The 17,785-nt window shown below is 33.5% G+C and overlaps 1 protein-coding gene across 1 annotated transcript; it reads left to right on the forward strand.

The window, feature by feature from the left end:
- Positions 1-349: 349 nt before the first annotated feature.
- Positions 350-15,618, forward strand: LOC131669401 (ATP-binding cassette sub-family C member 4-like). The gene is made up of 16 exons (XM_058944240.1): positions 350-535; positions 8,011-8,316; positions 8,508-8,618; positions 8,729-8,863; positions 9,209-9,413; positions 9,483-9,705; positions 9,777-10,428; positions 10,498-10,996; positions 11,062-11,352; positions 11,424-11,650; positions 11,716-12,263; positions 12,336-12,566; positions 12,640-12,995; positions 13,068-13,313; positions 13,381-13,683; positions 13,785-15,618. The coding sequence occupies exons 2-16, from the start codon at positions 8,243-8,245 to the stop codon at positions 13,926-13,928; spliced, it is 4,245 nt and encodes a 1,414-aa protein (XP_058800223.1). The 5' UTR covers positions 350-535; positions 8,011-8,242; the 3' UTR covers positions 13,929-15,618.
- Positions 15,619-17,785: the final 2,167 nt, after the last annotated feature.

Raw genomic sequence — 17,785 nt, forward strand, 5'->3', positions numbered from 1 at the left:
TAAAATTTTTTAACTACTTACATACTTATAATAAATCTCAACAATTGATTTTTCATGATGTAAACGTATTCGTGTAAATGCATAAAATCAATTTTTTAAGTTAAGGCGAAGTGAATCCTTAATACAAAAAAGGGTTCCACTTACACTCTCTCTATACCACTCTCCCTCTCTCCCTCCCTTGCTCTTTCTCTCTCTCTCTCTCTCGTTCCCTCTCACTCTCTTCTGGTGTCACGTGGCTGTTGCGAGGTTAGGATATAGTCACAGCAATAGTAAGTATGTACTGCTTCGGTTTTTGAAAGAGAGGGAGAAACGCGAGTAGCTTATGCTGCTCGTAGTCACCGGACGACGGGACGTACAGTTGGCTTTAACACTGCCTCACAGCTTCCATGCTCTGTGTGTTACGTGTTTTTTTCCTGTCTCTGTGTACAGCTATCTCCTCTCGCCACTGACGCTGTCCGATTTTTTTTTTCTAATTTTTTTGTTCTTATTCTCCGATCACATTGAAGATTAAAAAAATTAACTACTAGAAATTAAGGTTAGTGACACCATATTATTTATGCACATTACTTGGATATATTTTCTCTCCGTCGACTCGCACGCATTCATTAATTACCATGCGTGTGAACGATCGCCGCACACGTGAAGCATTTTATTAATTGCGCCCTACACACATGTATAAATCTATTTTTCGCTGTATGTTTGTTTTCAACAGCGCGCGAGTTTTCGAATCCATAAGCATCAATTAGATTTACAAAAAAAAAACGGAGAAATTCATTCGCACGCACGTGGCTGATATTTTATTATGTCGGTTGACATTATTACTAAAGCACAAGAAACAGAACCTTTGCAAAAGCATTATACAGCTTGAAAAGTATTGACTTCCGAGGTTGCGTTGGTGTATAAATGGCGTGTGAGATTTTACGATTTCCGTTATCTTTTTTGTCACAACGACGTAAATAACTATGTCGCTATTAATTGACTGGGATCTCATCTCTTATCGACAGCTGTTCATTTTAATAATCGCTTACGAATTTCGTAGCTTCTTTTACGGAAAAATCCAAGGTTGTTTTAAGCGCCGAGTGCGTGCAGATGGTTAGTCAGACGCGTATATACAACAACGGATGACTTTATTTTTTTACGCTTACATACTTAAATATTTCGACGAAAAATTACACCAGTGATTTCTGCTTATAGCACTTCAGAAGAAACGCCCAGTAAATTTAATTTATGACAGAAAAAAATAGGATCCCATCGCTCTTGTGGAACGTTATATTGTTTAGCTGCGTTAAATGAACAAGAAAAACCTTAAAATCATTAACTTGTGAGATCTGTTTTCTTACCACGCGCTCTGTAATTATCCGCTAATGATAGTGAAGTCTAACGTCCGACCGCGATCCAGTTTCAGTTTGATACACAGGAAATAATTTGTGTGTAGAGTATTACATGAGAACAAGAACTTTTCAAAATATCAGCGATTATTTCAGATACATTTTTTCTTTAAAATCCTGTTTATTTATAGTTTCGAATTCGAGTATATCGGTTAGGAAATTTGGTATTTAACGCCTGGTAATTCGAATTTAATATATAATTTTCCTTTTGATTTCACTTTGTGACGTCAAAGCTCATTATCGCGAGCGCAAAACGTCATATAATTATATATAATAATTCCAGCTGCGCTTTGATAGAACGTGTTTTTATATAAATTTAATATGAAATGTCAATCAGTAAAATTTTGTTTTCTCAAATTAGTAAACGTTAGAAAAATCAAAGCATTCCGTTTGCCTTACGATACAATTAAAAAACAACAGTTACCCAATTAACTCTCCTATCAGTTTTCATGATTTATAATATTTTTCCATCGAAAAGCTTAATAAAATTCAAAAGTTCTATTTAACATCATTAAAATATAATAAACACAAATCGTTTAATTCAAGTTCTCTTTAAAGCATTGCTTGATAGCAAGAAAATTACGTTTAATACATTTTATCATTTAATATTTTCCTCTATCAACTCAAAACTTTCCAGAACCTTTCAATTGATACATCGAACTACATAATATTGTGTAATTGGTAAAATACGTCGATTAAAATCTCAAGTTAACATAAAGATAAGACATACGAAAAAAAGAAAGTTATAGTTTGTTATCTGCCGCATATCATTGAAAACTAATACCGCATAAACCTTAAAATAGATATCTATTTAGCAGAGAGTATTGATACAACACAGTAGCTTACGCATGTATAGCTCGTATCGCATCGTTTAGCACGATTAAAGGGTGCAGCAGTCAGTTGATTCGCTTCAGTGCTTTGAATACATCGCAACAAATCTTTATATGTTGTTGCGGTCGCTCACTTTTAATTGCTGGTTCTGAAATTTTTTATTTTTTTGAATCAACGGTTTTTTCTTTTATATTTTCTTTTTTAACGTGTAGAATAAGTCATTCCCGCCACAAATTAGCAACCGTTGTCTACATATCTACGATGATGGTATCGTGAACGTGATAACTCGAATTAAAAAATGAAATATGAGCTTGGCAATGCACTTTTTATATATATAAGTTAAAATACGGTGAAAATGACAGCTGTATATGCCATTTTTTATTTTTACAGCCAATTGCAATTAACTTTGAGCTGTTAATATTTTTGCTACACTACAACATAACGTGCAAATAGTTGACTAAACAGTATCACAATTTGTATTAAACGTTTTTATAGAATTTATATACAACCTCCGCACATTGACATGTAAGTGTTTGTCGATGAATCAACTGATTTGTCGACAATTCAGCAATTGATTATTAAAATCATACTTGCATAGCGCAATAAATATCATTTAATAAAATCTGCTAATCGATCGAGCAATGATTCTTCGCTCTGCAAATGATACACAATAATGCACAACCATTGTTTTTGCGACATAAAATAAACTACAGTTTTTCGAATGTCAATAATACATTTTTGTCAATTCTTGAAAGAAGATTAAGCTGAGCTTGTTCTTCAGAATTTCCGTTATTTCGTCAATCATTGTCCGCAATAATCCACGCTGACCGCGTGTGATAGCGCCGTCGATAAACTTGATTATTCTATATATACTACATATGATGTAATACAAAACTGTGTTCAGATTGAAAATATACGTAATTATGATCAATGTTCTTAATATGTAGCTTCTAGACATGGAGGTCAGCCATTAAGTTTGTAACTTGATTAGTACGTTGTCAGATACATCTTTCAGTGTATGAGTTTAATAAATTTTACTTTAGGAACTATATTGCCACAGTGTATTATTGATTACTTGTAAGGTCGTTGAATGATAAATAAATGTTCGTATTTAATTCCATTTAAGTATGCAAATCAGACACGTGTTAAACTGATAAAAGTTGCAGAATGAAGTGGAGAAATGACTTCAGTAATCCGTTTATTTGTTTTGATGAGATACAATTTAACTTTAGTAATTAGTGATGAAATAAGAATAAATTTTATTAATTATATAATAAGTTTTAATAAATGTGAACGAAGATGGTAATCGATCTTTAAATATTTTTATAAAAAACTCTGAAGGTTTTCTTTTCTTACGTGGAAAATGATACTCTGACATACTTTTTTAGTATTTAAAATTTATTTGCTTTCATGTGTATTTACCATAAAAGTGCAATCTAACGTAAATAAAAAATGAATGCAAATTCAGTATCAAATGTTTAATTGGCTACTTCTCCATCTACGCAAATAGCATGAAAGTTAATTGCAAAAGCGAACAAGCTAGGAGAGGACAAAATGTTATTATGAACGAAACGTGCGTGGGTATTGAATCGCAAGTGTGACGACCACAAGCCACTCGATATCATCTTAGAAGAAGCGCGCGCTCGGCGTCAAGTAAGAGGCCTGCGCATGACTTATTAAAGCGTGTTGGCCGGCCGTGCAATGCGCTTGGGGAATTATATAACAGTGAAAAATCGCGCAGCGCAAAGCGCGGATAATACCGGCATCAATGAGCCTAACGGCTTCGTGTAAATGTGGCTTTGACACGAATTTTTTCGTTCAAAGATCAAAGCTTTACTGAATGATTTACGCGAGGCTTTTTTTACCAGCGATTAATCCTTCACATTGAATTGATTTTTTTACGCTTACTTTTTGAAAATAGTTAACGAAGGATATTCTGTTAATTATTTTGATTTTTTGAACTAGTAAACTTTTCATCACAGTGTTTTAGACGGGCGATTGGTCATCGATTTTCACAATGAAGAATTTCATATGAAATTTATCGCTTGAAAGATTTTTAATTAGGGCATCTGCTATTTCATGTTGCCATTTTTAACTTCTCGAGAAAATAACACATTTTGATTTTTAACATAGCAATGTAAACTTTTAAACTCGCAAAATCATTCGTGATTTCATAGTAATCGAAAAAGGCGCTTTCAGATATTTCGAAGTGAATAGCCCGAGTCATCACTTGCTGTTTAATTTCAACCTTGAAACATAATCGTCGTAAGATTTGTTTCTCCATTTATTTCATCAGATTTTTTTCAGTGACTATAGATTCTTTTTACTCATAAAAAAGTAAATTAATCGACATATATTCTTCGAATCCTAGGTAATCACAATTAAAACTTCATTTCCTACCATCTTGAACAACGTTATTTAAGTCCACCTTTTTTAAATTTTCATAATTTGAAATGCAAAGTTTTACTGACAACCAATAAGAGAAAAAACTTTTAATTATGCAGTACAATAGCCCATAATCATGAAACAAAAAAAAATCTAAAAGAATCCAACAGTTCCATTGATTCAACACAATCAATCCTCCTTGTCATCATCTGGCGTCGACCTTGCAAAGTGCCATAGGCTCTTATCGCAAATTGAAGCGCGTGCGCTTTTTCAGCCGTTCAGCTAACAATTCGTTTTATCAACGGTCGTGTGGTTGACCCTTTAACTGCCTACAATGTAATTTTCTCTTCTTTAATCTCACACTCATGATGATGACGTTGTTATTATCATGAGCATATGTTTTCTCAGAAAAGTAATGAAATGAGAGCATGTCAATTAAACATATGATAATTGCTGAAAGGAACGGAGTTATTGTCCTTCGTTATTGTTCGCTTATCAGCCGGTTTAAATCGATAAAGACGTGGTTAATTTTATCGGTCATCGTTGGCATTTTTTAATGAACACGAGACTGTGATGATACTCTATTTTAGTAGTTTCCGCGATGATAGATAGTAGAATGAAAATTCACTATAGAAATAATTGGATAACGGTAAAAGGAATGTTTTTTTCTGAAGCTATAAAAAAATTTAGTATCCAGTTTATCGTGTTTGGCTTTCTGATGCAATATTCAATCGAAATTAAAAAAATCTACTGAATATAGTTAATTTTTAACAAAATAAGTGTATACAACAATTTATTGGCAGAGGCCGCCTGAAATAATATTTTACGTTTTGCCTACACGCGATCTGAACGCGCACAGGCAAGGTCAAACGAAAAGTTAAGACTTAGTAATGAGCCTACAACTAAAAAAAACTTGTCGATTCACGGCTGTAACGACGACTCGTACTAACGTTCGCTTCTGATAAAGATAAAAGCGAATATGTGCATTGATCGGATGTATATATTACATGGTTCGATATAATATAACGATACGCAGAAAAATTAATACTGAAACTTATTCGATTTGTTTGACGACGGTTTTCTAAATCACGTAAGTTGCTCGCTGCTATTTCAACATAAGAAAACTCGTGAGATTATTAATTTGAAGTAAGTAGAATGTGACTCAATGGAATAACTGTCAGAGACAGAACAATTTCCTTGACGAGCGTGAACTTGCAGTTTGCAGCTCAAGATCCAGGGACAATTGAATCGTAAGCCTCTCTCTTGCCTTGTTAATACGGTGTATTCTTTACTCCTCGTGATTACGTTCTCGTTGTTTGTCGTTCACTGACATGCAATTTCATCTCTCACACTCTTGTTGTGAAACGAAAAGGCGCGATATTGAAATCAACAGGAAAATACTCGATTGTCATTTTCAGAGAAGATATAATCAAAGGTTTGCGACGTCGAACTTCATTATTTTGTGAGCATACCTTATTTTTCTTTTTAATTTTAAAATCATGTTTCGCATTACAGTCCAGTAGAATTGCCCCAAAATCGACCCAAAAGTGGATGTACGAGAAAAAAAATTTTTAAGTCCGGGGAGTGGTCAACAATAAACGTTGTCGATGCTCCAGCTAAAAAGCTTTGACCATTTAGTTATTAATAAATAAGTGAAAAAAATGCCAAAAAAGAGGATTTTTTTTAGAAAATGAATTATATCTCAAAAACTAGAAGTTTTGGCGAATAGATGTATTGTTGTTTTCTGTTCCTTATCAAATTTGCTATCAAATACAAGTGGTTCAATATACATAATTGCAAAATTTCATTGTTTATGTTGCGTGTAATTTTATTTTATATTTACATTTATATATTTATTTTATATTTTATTTTGGAGTTCGCGAACAATGTTCTCTCCGCTTTTCTTATGTCTGCTTCTATGAGTCAGCTCCCACAGCACCATTTTTATAATTTGTAGCTATTCTCGAAAGGAAATTTTCCAGCATGGAGTATAACAAAAATGAAAATCACTAAGCTTCTTCGTATTATATTAGCAGTAATTTATGACGGAAGAATACCTTGAGTCATAGTATAAAAATGCGAATTTTTACATTAAATAGTTCAATTGTTACACATTAAAGTGGGCAATAAATTATCGATGTCTGCAGTTGTAGTCTAACGATAAGTATAATTTAAAATAACGTCAAAATCAGTTATCAATTGTAATTGTTTCGATAATTCTCTTGTGTCACTTCAAATTATCTGCAATGTAGCTTCTTATAGTTTATAAGTTTGACTGAAATTAACAATATCTAAAAATTAGACGAAAAAGACTTTTTTTCGGTGACCACTTTTTTGCATGGAGCATACACAGTATAATTTTGCAATTGATAGTAAAATTGACTTATATTTGATAGCAAATTAATAAAGAACAAAAAGCAATAATACAACTTTTCGCTAAAACTTGGTTTTTGAGATATAGCTCATTTTCTAAAAATAAAATCCTCATTTTCGGCTTACACTTTTCAGCTGGATCATCGATAGCGTTTATTACTGACCTTTTCCTGAACCTAAAAAATTTTTTTTCTCGCCTCTACCTTCTACATCCACGTAAAACTCTAATTCTGCTGGACTATTATATTAATCAGCTGCTATAAACTATAATCTCAGATAAATCGTTGTATTTTTGTCGCAATAATAAAAACACTGCGTAGTGATTGAAAATTTAAAATTCGTTGCAAACATATAGCGATCTATTTTTTCGTGATTCAGCATGTGGACGGTCTCAACAATGAAATTTTACATGCACATGTATGTAGAATGAATTTAAATACTCGCATTAATTTAAAAATTTTCGAGATAGCTCATAAGACTCGACATGAAATTTAATATAGCGTCTACTGTTTCCGCACGGTGAAAGCTGACTATCTACATTCATGCGTTAGTAATCTGACTTTAATCTCAATCCCGGCGCATTATGCACGCGCGTCATAATTCGCTTGTTTGTTTGGGTCAAATATTCAACTCGTTTACTAATTATGCAAAACATTTGCGCGGTATATGTATTAGACGTGACTTTTTCAAAACAACATTCGGTTCACTTTGAAAAAAGAGTGTTTATGATTTTGTGATAAATGTGTGATTTTGTAAATTATATAAGTTTCATATTGCAGTACAGATATCGGCTTGTTGTGCGAAGTTTTTAACTACTCAAAAGAGATAATGCATTTTTCAAAAAATAGTTGTAATCAAGACGATAAAACGCGATTTGATAAGTACTTATATAAGCTTATGGGTAGAATATAGCGGATCATACGTTCAAGATAAAATTTATAATTACAGTACTTTTAACGAGCCCACTCATTCATACCTATATTTAGAAAATTTAGATAATAACTGTTCTGTTCTATTTTGTTTGTTCAACTAGGATTATCAAAGGCAGTCGCTTGCTACAAAGCCAAAACGCAACCAGAGAAGCCAAACTTTGCAGGGAATGAATGTGCAAGAAGCGAAGATTCAATGTAGTGTCTGTGCGTGATTGAAAGTCAATGTGGTATTTAACAAGTGAAATAAGAGACTGACAGTTTTGTGATTGTGGTGATAGAAAGTATATAAAATAGCAGCGAAGAACGGATGCGGATCGATGAGACGTTTCGATCATGGACAACAGGAAAATCATCAGTAATCCGAATCCCAGAGAGAGGGCCAATGTCTTATCCATATTGACGTGGACGTAAGTAGTTTTCTCGATTGGTATCCGAAATTGCGAGTAAAAATATATTTTTTATTGAGCTGTCTTTTTGAGTTTAGTTTAAATGTATGCTAGGGGTTTTTTTTTTTCAATTTGAATTCCATTTCTGCAATTGCTTTTTTGATATATGTGTTTATGTGATAGGCAATCACGAATTATTTGCTATTTTATAGATGGACTTTCAATTTATTCAAAAAAGGCTACAGCAAGATCTTAGGAGTCGAAGATCTTTATGATCCAGTTAGCACGGACAAGTCAAGTGTACTTGGTGATCGATTAGAGAAGTTAGTATTTTTTATATTTATGGCAATATAATAATTGATATCGATCACAAAAACTATCGCAGAAAGATTCATTAAAGTACTGTAGTCAATAATTGTTACTATGTTTGCAGACAATGGTTTGCCGAGCTACAGAAAGCGAAAAGAAAAAATCGTCGTCCAAGCTTCTTGTGGGCGATTTGTATAGCGTTTGCGTCCGAATACTTTATATTGGGCTGCATACAAATACTCAATGAGCTAGTTTTGAGGTAAATAAATTTGTAATGTTTGGATAACGGAAATAAATTGAAGTTCAGGAAATGTTACTCGTACAGCCCATATAATAATTTTACTGTAATTGTACAGTTGAGATACGCAACGGTCCTCGTTGGGAAAATTTAACATCCGCTTGAGATTAGTGTGAACATGCATTTTGATACATTACAGATTACTATTGATATCCGAGCTTTAACTGTACATAGTTAAACACGAGAAGAACATAAATACACAGCGCTAATGTTACTTCAATAAAATACGTTGCCGAATCTTCAGCTAAATTATTGTTTTAGTAAAGTTTCAAAATTATAATAACTACGTTACATTTTTCATGATAGGTTGGGCACACCGATGCTCCTCGGTGCACTTCTTCAATATTTCAAGCCAGGTTCCACAACAAGTTACGAGGAAGCAATGTACTTCGCCACCAGTATAGTATTAGCAAGTTTGGCTAATGTGATATCGTTGAATCAAACAATTTTCGGCGCTTTTCACGTGGGTGGACGCATTCGAGTTGCCGCTTGTTCCGTTGTTTACAGAAAGGTGATTATTAGAATTTGATTTGTATTTTTAAATTGTCCAACCAATAATAAATAATGTTTGATTTCTCAGGCTTTACGTTTGAGTAAGACTGCCATGGGTGAAACAGCACCTGGTAAAATAGTCAATTTAGTAGCCAGCGACGTCAATAGGTTCGATATTATATCAGTATTTATTCATCACATGTGGTCAGCACCACTGTCAGCAATGGTTATATTAGTACTGTTGTATTTGAAAATTGGATGGTCAGCTTTAGTTGGAATGACAATCATATTCCTCGTTGTACCGTTCCAAGGTAAATTTTTACGTTTAAAAATAACATTAGTAAAAAATTCTGTTTAATGCATTTTATTTTACCGCATAAAGGTTATTTGGGCAAACTGTCTTCCAAATTCCGCCTGCAAACATCGATAAAAACCGATGAGCGCGTACGTCTTATGGACGAAATAATATCCGGCGTGCAGGTAATCAAGATGTACGCCTGGGAGAAGCCATTTTGTGCATTGGTCGAATCAGCTCGCCGACTCGAGCTCAAAGTCGTAAGAAAGAGTTCGTATATCCGTGGTATTTACATGACGTTTAATATGTTTACCACGCGAGCTGCCTTGTTCGGTACTTTGATAACGATGATGATCAGAGGCCAACCACTTACCGTCGATGAGGTGTTCGTTTACATGTCATATTTCAATTTGATGGCACAAACAATGTCTTCCATGTTTGTACGTGGTATTGCTGAGATTGCCGAGTGTAGAGTTGCAGTTAATAGATTGCAGAATTTTCTGATGTTTGAGGAGTTCGAATCGAGTAATGTTAATAATGGGATTGCCAATTTGTCGAATTCGAATAATTCGGTATCGATGAATTCTACGTCTAAACCGGATCTTCCGTATATCGATGAAGATGTTACTTATGAGGAGAGGTCGAATGATAAAAGTAGACAGAGCTTTGTTATGCGAGCTAGTGAATTGTTGAAACATGATAACATCGAAGCTAATGGAAAGCAGAAAAAAAACGTCAAGTAAGTGAACTATTTTAATGACATTTTGCACAAGATGATTTCTACAAGATTATATTTAATTATTTCCAGACAATACACAGACAAATCCAAAGAAAACTGGGCTATAAGACTGAACCATGTAACGGCCAAATGGGACTTTCACTCGACTGAAACAACTCTCGAAGATGTCAATTTAGAAATGGAAAGAGGCAAATTGTACATTGTAATTGGTATGGTAGGAGCTGGGAAAAGTTCACTCATTTCTACAATTTTGGGAGAACTCAAAGTACTGCAAGGCAACACTGAAGTTAAAGGAAGTATTAGTTATGCCGATCAAGACGCATGGGTTTTCGGCGCAACCGTAAGACAGAATATTATCTTCGGTCAGAAATTCGACAGACATAGGTATCAAAAAGTAGTGAAGGTATGCGCTTTGCAAAAAGATTTCAAGCAATTCCCTCACGGTGATCAGACGATCGTTGGCGAGAGAGGAAGTTCATTATCAGGAGGTCAGAAAGCCAGAATCAATTTGGCGAGATCGGTTTATCGTGAGGCTGACGTCTATTTGTTAGATGATCCGCTGAGTGCTGTAAGAATATTATATTCATTTATATCACGAGAAAAAAATGTATAATTAACCTTTCTGATATTTAGGTTGATGCGCACGTTGGTAAACATTTATTTGAAGAATGTCTCCAGAAATATCTATCCGGCAAAACGCGTGTCTTGGCAACCCATCAGCTACAGTACATCAAAGGTGCAAATGCTATTATTTTGCTGGATCAAGGAAAATTACATCATTTTGCCGATTATCAAGAACTGTTGCGCGTTCATCCCGAGTACAATAGTTTAATCGCCGAGGAAAAAGCTGCAGAATCCACTGAAGAGTCTTCCATTGAAAAATCGTCTCATATAAGGCGTCAGTTCTCTTCGTCGAGTACAAGGGTAATTTATTAAGTTTTAATACACCAAGTTTAGTTTTATAACGTATGTTATTAGCACTCTTATACTTTCAGAGTCGAGCAACTGATAGCGGAGCAGAGACCGACGGGGAAGATGAAGACGATGAGAACAATGTTCAAGGAGATTTCTTAGAAGGTACATCACGCGGAGCCGTTAAAGGTAGCCTTATGATAAGGTACATGAGATCTGGTGGAAGCAGTATATTTGCACTAGTAGTTTTCATTCTATTTTTGGCAACTCAATTTTGCGTCAGCTGCAACGATTGGTACATTCCCCAGATGTATGTATTATCAAAATACTGAATTATACATAAGGACTTTTTTTACTAAATGTACATTATTTCAGTGTCAATGCCGAAGAATCCCGTAATTACTATAATGCAATGCACACAGTAAATTTTACAGACAGTTTTGCAATGAAAGATATTCCAGAAGCTGGAAACAATCATAGTACAAAGGCCTACCTCGCCGAAGATAATCTTGAATCGAAAGAGTACTACATGTACATATATACAGCCATCGTAATGTCAATATTTCTGGTAGGCATTGTGCGATCCTTCGCTTTCTATCAAGTTTGTTTGAGTGCCAGTCAACGCCTTCATGATCTCGTCTTTGGAGCTCTTATTCGAGCAACAATGCGATTCTTCGACACAAATCCAAGTGGAAGAATTTTAAATCGATTCTCTAAGGATCTTGGAGCTATCGATGAACTGTTGCCAAAAGCGACACTCGACGCTGGACAAATTATTCTAGCTATGTGGGGTTCTCTAATTGTCACGTGTACTGCGAATAAATATTTCGTTATACCGATTGTAGTGATTGGAGGTATTTTCTACTTCATCCGGAAAGTTTATCTGAAGACCAGTAAAAATGTCAAGAGACTCGAGGGAATAAGTAAGTTAGAAAAAAAGCAAAATTATCTGTATTTGATTTTGAAAGTATACTTAGACAATACATTTGTTGTAGCTCGATCGCCTGTATTTACGCATTTGAATGCCACTTTAAATGGTATCACGACGATAAGAGCTTATCAAGCGGAAAAAATTCTCAAAACGGAATTCGACAAGTTACAAGATATGCATACTTCCTCGTGGTATATGTTCATTGCGACAAGCACGGCTTTCGGATTTTCTTTAGATGTATTCTGTTTCCTTTTTACGGGTCTGGTTACATTTAGTTTTCTGGTGATGAAAGATAGTAAGTTTAGAATTTAATTTGATAATTGACAGTTTAGATGTGACTTAAATATAATTTAAAAAAATTATTTTAGATTTCACCGGTGGTGATGTAGGTTTAGCGATAACTCAAGTAATGTCATTGACGGGTATGATCCAATGGGGTATGCGTCAAAGCGCTGAAGTGACAAATCAACTAATGTCGGTAGAACGAGTACTCGAGTATTCCGAATTACCAGCTGAACCTAATCTACGTGATGGAGGTGAATTAGCTAAAAAGAAGAAGAAGAAGCTGAAAAAAGGAGAGCAAGAGAAAATGCAATTGATCGAACCGCCAAAAGATTGGCCAACTTACGGTCGAGTTGAATTTAAAAGCGTCTATATGCGTTACTCTGAAGATGAGCCACCGGTGCTCAAAGGTCTTACTATGTCAATACGACCGAGTGAAAAGGTAAAAGAACATCGTCTTATTTTTTTTATAGTATTGGAAAAAGGAATTAATAAAATGTGAATATCATTGCAGGTTGGAATAGTTGGAAGGACAGGAGCTGGAAAATCATCTCTTATCTCCGCGCTCTTCAGGTTAGCCAAAGTAGAAGGTGGCATTGAAATCGATGGAATTGATACTGGTACTATAGCTTTAGAAGATTTAAGAAAAAATATTTCAATCATCCCACAAGATCCTGTACTTTTCTCCGGAACATTACGTCGGAATTTGGACCCATTCAATGAGTTCACGGATAAGCTTCTATGGGAAGTTTTGGAGGAGGTAATTGAAACATAATACGTAATACATTTAAAAATGAAAGTGAACATTAATTAAACTTTGGATATAGGTTGAGTTGAAGGATGCAGTAACGTTGACCGGCAACGGTCTTGATCATCGGGTACTTGACCGAGGTTCAAATTATAGTACCGGACAGCGACAGTTAATTTGCTTAGCTCGTGCTATACTCCGAAATAATCGTGTACTCATGTTAGATGAGGCGACTGCTAACGTCGATCCTCATACTGATGCGCTCATTCAGCGCACTATCCGCACCAAATTTGCACCATGTACCGTGCTTACGGTGGCTCATCGATTGAACACCATCATGGACAGCGACAAGGTTCTAGTTATGGATAAAGGAAGGCTTGTGGTGAGTTAACAGAAATAAATATATTATAATTTTGTTTTACTAACAACTATTCATGTTATCAGTTTTTTCAATTACAAACTTTCACTATTTCATAATTACAGGAATTCGATCATCCGCACATCTTGCTTCAAAATCATCATGGCCCATTCTCCTCTTTAGTAAAAGAAACGGGGCGAGCAATGTTCGAACAACTTTGGAAGGTCGCGCGCGACGATTACGTAACCAAACACGGAGACTCTGTGTAAATAGCAACGACAATAATTTCACCGGTGCGGTCAAACTGTACGATATCTAAGATAATAGTATTCGGTTATAATGGATAATTTATTTATTCTCAGATAATAAGATTGATAATCATACTACCAATAGTAATGTATTGCTATCATATAGCTCTATATGAAAATGATAACTTACACCGAAAAATGATGCTAATACTTATTCAAGTATTAATGATAGTCGGAATATTACTGATGATTCCATATTAATTCTAATTAGACGCTAAAAGTAATGTCTTCCGCGATTTTGTGCAATACGTTCCTGACATAATTTAAAAAAAATTCGCTACGAGTTGATAACGTAGTAAAGGCAATAATTCAAATTAAGCATGGTACACTACTTTGCATTGTAACGCGCATTCGAAATTGGATTATTAAATTTCGTCGTTCGTGAGATTACTATTTCTACTGATAAGATTCTTTCAGTTTGTACATAAAACAATCGCATATTTATAAGTAGAACAGTAAAAATCATACGTGCCTCAAACTGTCAATTTTGCTTTTAAAAAGCAGAGAATGACAAACTGTTTTTGTATGAAAGAAAGTTTATGTTGAACGTAATTGTGTAAAAAAAGTATTATTATAAGTTTACTTAACTTTAGATTTTTTAATTAAAACTATTTGCTATAATTTACTATTTTTCTTTCGAAAAATTCATTTTCATTTACTTCTGGAACTTTATTAGTTTAATAGTATAAGAATTACCGTAATTCAAAATCAGAAAGAACTGTTAATATTTATTACATTCTTGCTTTTAATTGAACTACATTAAGTAATAGATTTATCTATTCATGCAAACACGAAAATGTGATATTATATCTGTAGTCGATGGTTTGCACATAGTATTATTAAATAGATTTTAATCATACTGTACACAATTCTGTAAGTGAAAGCCGCTTGCCTTATATGGATACTTAGTTTTGATAAAAAAGATATATATTACTGCCAAATCAAACCGATATTTTATGGAGCAAACGTTTTATGTAGTATCCTACGTTTACGTCAATATATTTATATAGTAATAAACATTGTTTGTAAATATATTTTGCTAACAATACTGTTTATTACGTCATATTCATTGTACTTATTTTGGTACAGTTTCTACAGCGTATATGTTAAATATGTTAATATAACAGTTATATTAATATTTAATTATTTGATAATAAATGCATTACTTCATTGTACAGATACATAAGCATTATTTTGTGAAAGATCTTTTACTGATGTATGGAAGAAAATAAAAACAATTTCATCGAAAAATATTTTGTAATCTACTTTATCGACTAAATTTTAGAACATGTTAATATTAAAAATGTAATAAAACGAATCGGAGTCACTGCGGATAACAGTGAGCAACAGATTGTGATTTCAATTACTAAGCATGAGAAAATTTTTAGACTTAAATTTTCATATGTTTATTAGCTCGATTCGAATTCGGATTCTGCTTTCAATTATAATAGATCCAATTATGATGTAGTTTTTTTAGTGCTTTTCAACTTAACAATAATATTATTCAAATAATAAAAAAATTATTTAGTAAGTTTTCATGCTACGATGTCGCTGAACATAAAAAAATCTTATTATAACAATAATATTTGTACAGGTGACTAGAAAACCTCGTGAGCATACAAACATAAAATTTAATAATGAGAAAAATTAATAAAACTATTATACCACATTCACAATTACTTAAGCGTTAAATTATTTAAGAAATACATTTTTACGTGATATAATTGAAATGAATTTTGGACCCTTGAACAGCCATAACATTTAACTTTAATCAAACTTTCCCACGTACAAAGACTTATGTAAAATCTATTTTCATAAACTTTATAATGATAACCTAAACTTTGGATTTTATAGTGATTTATATATCGCGCTTTCAAACAAATCATTACATCAAACGGTTATGCCACAGAAATACGTAAAGCTTACAATTTAGTCACGACTGTACCTTAGTAGATTAATGCCTATGGTGACTTGGCGACTTACTTTTTTCATATTGTAATGTTGATATTTTGTTGTGAACGACTCGACTGCTGCTTTGATTGTTTTTTTTTTATCATTTCAATTCTGATAGTGTCATAAAAGTGTTGCACTATTGAAACTACATCGTAAACTATTGTGCTTCTATTGAAACCATATTACCAATCTCTTAATATCATTGTAAGAAACACGCGGTATTTCGATTTTATTACGCCATATTCATTGTATATAGTTTTTATAAAGAAATAAAATAATACTACAATGGAAAACTCTATATTTCTTTTTGTTTTTTAAGAAAATACTCTGTGAACTCAGTAGGTTACGTTTTCTCTTGGATATGAGAGTTTACATAGTTCGAAGCAAAGCTAATTTTTCTTGACAGTATCTAATCAGTAAACATTTTCTTTTGCGATGAAAACGGGGCACGGCACCTAATGACTATTTCCGAAGAAGCTCATTTTGAAAAAATGACGATTCATTCGAGTTTGCTCTTTTTCTTAAACACTTGTGTCAACATCAGGATTGCCATCTAATTTATCAGAATAAAAACTGTTTTAGCCAATCGTGCGTTTTCATCAGATAAGTACAGTGAAAGAGCTTCAGAAGTTCGTTGGAATAATAAAATCAGTATCATCACGAAATATCTGACGCTCGGTGCAGATTGTCGTTGAATTCAGCGGGGATAGAGAGTATTACGTTAGTGAAATGAAAATCATATGTTAATTATTCAAAGAAATATTTTTTTTTATTTCCAATATATTTACAATTCGTCCATAAATTATAAGTAAATCTTATAATACATTTACATTAATTGGTTACAAATAAGTTAAGTACAATTTATTTGAAGGTACTTCACCATTGATTCGTACCAATACATTAATTCCTTGCTTTTTTAACTATGAGTAAACGGTGTTTTATATTTTTTGAATCTTGAAACTGTTAGTGTTGTGTACATTGACTACTTTGCCAGTCGATTTGGGTGTTCCAATAACCTGTCAGTATATTTTCTGTAAACTGCTTCAATTTCTTTTCTTATGGTCGTTATATTTACATCCTTCCTTATGTATTCGTTTGTGACAAACCATGGTGCATCGGTAATGGATCTTAGTATTGTATTTTGAAATCTGTTTATTATATCTAGCATTATCTCCAAGTCACATGCCATATGTCCATACTGGTTTAGTTATGAATTTATAAGTAGTTTATTTTTGATTGAGAGTTTGGGTTTTCTTCCTAGTAGCCAGAGATATTTTTTCATCTGTAGATTAAGTTGTTTAGTTTGGTCCATACATCGTCTCTCCACGTCAATCGGCGATTTAGGTGCATTCCAAGATATTTCGCTTTGTGTCCTTGTGGGATTGGTTGATTATTTATGTGTACTGATGGGCAAGGTTCTTTTTTAGGGTATAGATTACATGAATTGACTTTGTTTCATTTATTGTTATCCTCTATTTGTTTAACTAGTTTAAAGCTGCATCCAGGTATATTGTAGGAGGTTGTTATTTCATTAGTGTGTGATATTAATATAGCTGTATCATCTGCGTACATGGCGATATTGACATTTTCCATGGTAGGAAGATCGTGGATGTATATTAATACAATATATAAGGGACCAAGAACGCTTCCTTGGGGATCACCGTCTTTTATTGGATAGAATGTAGCAGTTTCATTATTTATTCTTACCTTAGAAGTTCTTAAATATTAACTTAGGTAAGAATATACTACCTTTAAATCGTAACTTTGGTAGATTTTAGTAGCAGAGAGAAATTTTTGGTATGATTTTATTAAATTTATATAAGAACTCTTTGTGTCATACTTTATCAAAAGCTTGAGTTACATCT

This window comes from Phymastichus coffea, unplaced genomic scaffold, assembly GCF_024137745.1.
Source record: "Phymastichus coffea isolate CEN01 unplaced genomic scaffold, Cenicafe_Pcof_1.1 PCOF00092, whole genome shotgun sequence".
NCBI lineage: Eukaryota > Metazoa > Arthropoda > Insecta > Hymenoptera > Eulophidae > Phymastichus > Phymastichus coffea.